Genomic DNA, 6,050 nt, shown 5'->3' with positions numbered 1-6,050 from the left:
AGAGCATGGCGCTGACTTGAGTGCCGGTTAATATTGGTTGGACGGGTGAGGCACACATACATGCAAAATGCACAGACAGACCACACAGGCCAAGTAGACAGAGGACTTAGTCTCAAGGCTGCTGTGGCTATGATAGCTTCTAAAGGAAGAGGGGGTGGGTCCCCCAAGAAAGGAGGTCTGAAAAGCTACAAGGTGGGTAGAGCTTTCTTGGCTCAAGTTCAGCCCAGATGGTGGCGCTCAATAACCACCTCCCTCGTCCTGGTGGGCCCCAGCCCTTCCCACTACCAAAGTGTTAAATCCTCGGCTTGCACATAAATGACCTTCACTAGATAGAGGTCGTGTTCCACGTTTTCTTGCGGCTTCTTCAGCGCCGGCTGAGCTCTGCGAGGATTGCTCTGCCTCTCTTGCAGATGCCTCGGATTCCCGACCACTCTGCTCTTCATCAGTTTCCTGGGGTGGGTGGAGTGGGGTAATCAAAGACGGGAACCCCAGACTCTGAGCAGAATGCGGAAGGGCTGGTTGTGGGGTATGCTGCTTGTGTCTTGACAGCAGGAGCATGAACCTGAAGAACGGATCGTTCATGCAAAATCGACCAGTGCCCCCATCCCGGCATCCACATGGTTTCCCAGCCTCGGAAGCGCTGCTGGTAGGGTGGGATACTGTTTCCCACTTTGCTCTCCTTTCTCAAGCAGCTCCTGGGGTCGAGTTCGGCCCCTCCTTCCTGCCGGTGTGTGTGTGTGTGTGTGTGTGTGTGTGTGTGAATGAGGGTAAGGAGAGAAGGGGGGGGTGATAGAGCTATGAGACACCAGGAATTGCAGACACAGAAAGAGACCAAAGGCTGGGAGATAGGAGAGATCCCCAGAGCTAGGGGTGAGGGCTCTGAGCTTCCACACACCCTCCAAGTCCTGGGAACAAGAGAGCTTCCAGGCTAGCTCAGAGGCTGCAAGTGTCTGCCTCCCCGAGTGTCGCCTCTCCTTAAGCCACGCCCACATTGCCTACTTGTCAGGAATGAGGGCGCTAAGGTTTAGAGGTCTGAACTACCGACGCCAGCTCACCCCCTCCGCAGAAGCCCCGCCCGTGCTTAGTGTCCCCCCGCCCCCACAATTTGGAGCTCTGCGGGACCCTTTCCTTTCCCCCTCCAGTTGGGTGTACCACCCCTGGCCTATGAAGCCCCACCTCCCCACCTTCTGCTGTCAGGGATTGGCGGACCTCCCGCGGTGGTGCCTAGTGATTGGTCCCCATGGATGATGGTGACTGGCGAGGCCCCGCCTCCAGCCAGGCTGGGGTCTGGGGGCACTGCTCAGCGGTGCTGGGCTGGCGCGGCTTGAGCCGCTGCCGCACTGACAGCTCTGCCTGCGGACCATGGAGACCGGCGCCGGTCTACACCCGCGGCGCCTGGTCGTAAGCCTGATGCCGCTCTGTCTCGCGCTGCTTTTGGGACCCGGGCGGCCCGGGACCGCCGAGGAAGGTGAGGAGACTGGTGGCTGTGCTCGGAGCCTGGGGTGTCAAAAGATAGGGGGCTGTGGTGCTGGGGGAAGGAGTCGCTGGAGAGACTAGAGTCTGTATTGGGGGTTGAAGCAAGCGGGCAGCGGACAGCAGAGAACTGGAGAGACAGAGAAAAAGATGGCTAAGCAATGGGGAAGGGGCGTTGAGGCGTTTAGGGGCTGGAGACCTGGGAGGCTTGGGAAGAAAGAGACCGGGAATCGCGGGAGCCAGCGGCTGTGGTTCAGGGGTCTGTGAGACGGACGGACAGGCTGAGTGATTGGAGGTAGGAGGTGTGGGGGCGGGGAGATGAAGAGAGCAGAGGAGACAGGGAGATGCGGAGGTGAGACCGGAGTAGGTGGGGACGGGACGGAGGCCGAACAGCGGGGGCTGGTGGACACTGTGTGGCTAACAGGAGGCGAAATGCGGTCGAGGCAGCTGGGTCCGGCGCTGTCCGACGTGCTGGTTGTGGAACTGTCCGCATTGCTGAATTCTGAACGCAGTCTTCCCTGCGCGGTCAACCTTGCCGGGTTTGTGGCTGTCGGCGATACCAGAGCCCGCGCCTTGCCTCTAATTCTGCATTTGGGGGAGCTCTACGTTCAGCTGAAACCAGAGGCGTCAGATGCAGGTGCAGAATCCTGAGGAGCTGGAATCTGAGGCGTTGACCGCGGGGTTGGTCCGGGGCACTGGATCGCTGATGCCTTCTAATATGCAATTCAGACGTGCTGTCAGTTGTGCGGAAACCGGCACGCTGTCAGCGGTGTTGCCCACTGTCGCTGACGTCTCTGGAGCCACCCCTTTTCAGAAGTCCTCATCTTGGTGGCCCACCCTCTTGCTTAAGCCCGAGATGAGCCTCTCCCAGTACTAGAGTAAAGATTTTTCAAGATTTGGAGATGGCCTGGCCTCCTGTCTCTGGGCTGCCTGTTCTGCTGTCCAAACCGGTGCTTCTCCGTGACCAATGCTGAGAGGATGCAGACTGCTGATCTGACGACTCCTGGGCGAACAAAGTGACTCCCAGCTTCTCTGTTGTAGGAGGGGTCATGGATTATATATATAAAAGGCCCCTGATATTCTTCCAAAGGCAGTGGAGATGACAGTCCCTGGGAAAGGGACTGGCTGAAGATATGAGAGATTTTTTATTTCGCCTGTTGCTCATAGGCTGTCTCCACTTCGTTTTTCCCAGAGTCCCTGGAGGCCAAACTAAAAAGATTCAAGTATCTGCCATGCCTGGTGAACCCCAGACCTCAGAAGAACTTCTGAGCCTGATTGGATTTGGGGGTGCATACATATGTTATGTTCATTTTCTCCCTCTAATTGACATTGGCTATAATTTTGGGAAACTGGGAAGGCTGGGGAGGGTCACTGACTCACTGCCACCCTCCAGTTTGAGAGCCAGCCTTACAGTATTTGCCATGGACTCTGTGGGAGGCTGAATAATGACCCTTCAGATATGTCCATGTCCTAATCGCCAGAACCTATCAATGTTACCATAAGTGTCAAACAGAACTTCATAGATGTGAATAAGGATCATGAAATGAAGAGATTATCCTAGATTGTTTGGATGGGCCCAATGTAATCACAATGGTCCTTATATGAGGGATGCAGTAGGAGTCCCAGAGGAGAAGGTGATGTAATGATAGAAGCAGAGATTGAAGTGATGTGCTTTGGTGGAGGAGGGTGCCATAAGCCAAGGAAAACAGGCAGCCACTAGAAGCTAAAGAGGGCAAGGAAATGGATTCTCTCCTAAGAACCTCCAGAAGGAACCAGTCCTGCTGACACTTGACTTTCGACTAGTGAAACTGATTTGGGGCTTCTAACCTCCAGAACTGTAAAAGAAAAAAAGTCTGTTGTTTTAAGCCACTAAATTTGTGGTAGTTATAGCAGCCCCAGGAAACTAATACAGGCTCCTTCCCATATCACTGTGGCTACCTCTCTCTGGACTCAAGCTACTCACATGCCCTCCTTGGGACTTATGGAGTGGGAAAAACTTGTTTGGATCCTTTGCCACACTCTTCATCCCCTCAGTTAGCAAACTCACAGTGAATTCACTAAATAATCCCACCCCTCTGCTAAACTGAGCTTCTGGCTTTCTGACATCTTTGTTCTCCCCTCTCTTTAGTCATCCTCTTGGATTCCAAAGCCTCCCAGGCTGAGCTGGGCTGGATTGCACTGCCGAGTAATGGGGTAAGTGTAAAGCTGTCCCTCCCTCTCCCAGGGATCCTCTGACAGTCCAGGACTCAGCCCCTTTAGCTCTCCATGGTTACATCAGATCAAAGTGCTTCTCAGAGTATGTGGCCTCCAGCAGCTTTGCTTCAAGCCAGAGTGGCTTATTAGGAAACGTTGAGTTTTCAGTCAGACAGTCAGGGAAAAAGGAAAAAGAAAGAAAAAAAAAAAAAAAAAGGATAAGTGAGGAGAGAGCTGGCTGTGTCTAGGAAGAGAAATGTGGGATCTGGATGGAGCTAACGCTGGACTGTGCCTTGCATACAATAGATCCTTCAAGCAGTGTTGTTGACTGTTTGACAGAGCATACAAGACTTAGTGTCTTTTTTTTTTTTTTTTTTTTTTAAAAATGACCGGGAAGGGGATCTCAACCCTTGACTTGGTGTTGTCAGCACCACGCTCAGCCAGTGAGCAAACCAGCCATCCCTATATAGGATCCGAACCTGTGGCCTTGGTGTTATCAGCACCACACTCTACCGAGTGAGCCACGGGCCGGCCCAAGACTTAGTGTCTTTTTTTTTTTTTTTAAAAATGACCGGGAAGGGGATCTCAACCCTTGACTTGGTGTTGTCAGCACCACGCTCAGCCAGTGAGCAAACCAGCCATCCCTATATAGGATCCGAACCTGTGGCCTTGGTGTTATCAGCACCACACTCTACCGAGTGAGCCACGGGCCGGCCCAAGACTTAGTGTCTTTTTTTTTTTTTTTAAAAATGACCGGGAAGGGGATCTCAACCCTTGACTTGGTGTTGTCAGCACCACGCTCAGCCAGTGAGCAAACCAGCCATCCCTATATAGGATCCGAACCTGTGGCCTTGGTGTTATCAGCACCACACTCTACCGAGTGAGCCACGGGCCGGCCCAAGACTTAGTGTCTTAAAAGAGGCTTTGGAACTTGGGGTGGGGATGGGGTGATGTAGGGTGTAACAGAAGCTTGGTATAGCGGAAAGGGCACCGGGTGGAGAGTCAGGCGATTCCAGGAACCATTTCTAGCTCTACCACAAACTCGATGCGCATACCTAATCAAGTCGCTCTCCCTCTGGAGCCTCAGTTTCTCCATCCATAAAAATAAGAATTGGACTCATTTGTTTCCACAGTTTTTCCTAGCTCTGCATCTTATAATTTCACGGGTGTGTATGATAGTGGGAGTGGAGGCAGGAGAAGGTGAAATGATAGAGACGGAGGTTTTCAGTCCGAGTCACTGCTAGGGCTCGACCTGGAAGTACCTTGGCTCTGAGCTGTCCACCTCTTTACTCTCGTCCGCAGTGGGAGGAGATCAGCGGCGTGGACGAACACGACCGTCCCATCCGCACATACCAAGTGTGCAATGTTCTGGAGCCCAACCAGGACAACTGGTTGCAGACTGGCTGGATCAGCCGTGGCCGCGGGCAGCGCATCTTCGTGGAGCTGCAGTTCACGCTGCGCGACTGCAGCAGCATCCCCGGCGCCGCGGGCACCTGCAAGGAGACCTTCAATGTCTACTACCTGGAAACCGAGGCCGACTTGGGCCGTGGGCGTCCCCACCTAGGCGGCAACCTGCCTCGCAAAATTGACACGATCGCGGCGGACGAGAGCTTCACTCAGGGCGACCTGGGCGAGCGCAAGATGAAACTAAACACAGAGGTGCGAGAGATCGGCCCGCTCAGCCGGCGGGGTTTCCACCTGGCCTTCCAGGATGTGGGCGCGTGCGTGGCGCTGGTCTCTGTGCGCGTCTACTACAAGCAGTGCCGTGCCACTGTGCGGGGCCTGGCGGCGTTCCCAGCCACCGCGGCCGAGAGTGCCTTCTCTACACTGGTGGAAGTGGCCGGAACGTGCGTGGCGCACTCGGAAGGGGAGCCCGGTAGCCCCCCGCGCATGCACTGCGGCGCCGACGGTGAGTGGCTGGTGCCCGTGGGCCGCTGCAGCTGCAGCGCGGGATTCCAGGAGCGTGGCGACATCTGCGAAGGTATCCAGAGTACTGGGGGGTGCAGGCTGGGAGTATAGCGCCCACGTGGCAATTGGAAGAGTGTGCCGGAAATGAAAGAAGCAGGAGGGGGAGTGGAGAAGCTGCTTCCAGTGGGTTCAATTAGTAGGTGAATTTCGCTCCACATAAAGGGGCATTAGAGACCTCTATCTCAGGCACTATGACAAGCACCTCACACAGGTCTTCTCACCTATTTTCGCGTTGATAAAATATGTCATCCGGGCTGGCTGGGTAGCTCACTTAGTTAGAGCATGGAGCTGATAACACCAGGGTCAACGGTTGGGAGCCCCATACCGGCCAGCCATAAAATAAATAAATAAAATAAAATACATCATCATTATCCCTGTTTCACAGATGAGGAAACAGAGACTCTGAGAGATTAATA

General features: G+C 54.2%; 1 protein-coding gene across 1 annotated transcript; it reads left to right on the top strand.

Moving 5' to 3' along the window:
* The first annotated feature begins 1,273 nt into the window (after positions 1 to 1,273).
* On the top strand, positions 1,274 to 5,837 carry LOC103602814 (ephrin type-A receptor 10-like). The gene is made up of 3 exons (XM_008587256.1): positions 1,274 to 1,468; positions 3,602 to 3,666; positions 4,969 to 5,837. The coding sequence occupies exons 1-3, from the start codon at positions 1,363 to 1,365 to the stop codon at positions 5,683 to 5,685; spliced, it is 888 nt and encodes a 295-aa protein (XP_008585478.1). The 5' UTR covers positions 1,274 to 1,362; the 3' UTR covers positions 5,686 to 5,837.
* The last annotated feature ends 213 nt before the right edge of the window (positions 5,838 to 6,050 follow it).

The sequence above is a fragment of the Galeopterus variegatus genome, unplaced genomic scaffold, assembly GCF_000696425.1.
Source record: "Galeopterus variegatus unplaced genomic scaffold, G_variegatus-3.0.2 Scaffold4319, whole genome shotgun sequence".
NCBI lineage: Eukaryota > Metazoa > Chordata > Mammalia > Dermoptera > Cynocephalidae > Galeopterus > Galeopterus variegatus.
This window is presented reverse-complemented; position numbering and strand designations above follow the sequence as displayed.

What these genes read in the sequence shown, in the direction of transcription:
- LOC103602814 (XM_008587256.1), top strand. Translation starts at nt 1,363, where the DNA reads ATGGAGACCGGCGCCGGTCTACACCCGCGGCGCCTGGTCGTAAGCCTG. An exon ending in GCCCGGGACCGCCGAGGAAG is followed by an intron (nt 1,469 to 3,601) that starts GTGAGGAGACTG and finishes CCCTCTCTTTAG; the next exon opens with TCATCCTCTTGGATTCCAAA. An exon ending in TTGCACTGCCGAGTAATGGG is followed by an intron (nt 3,667 to 4,968) that starts GTAAGTGTAAAG and finishes TCTCGTCCGCAG; the next exon opens with TGGGAGGAGATCAGCGGCGT.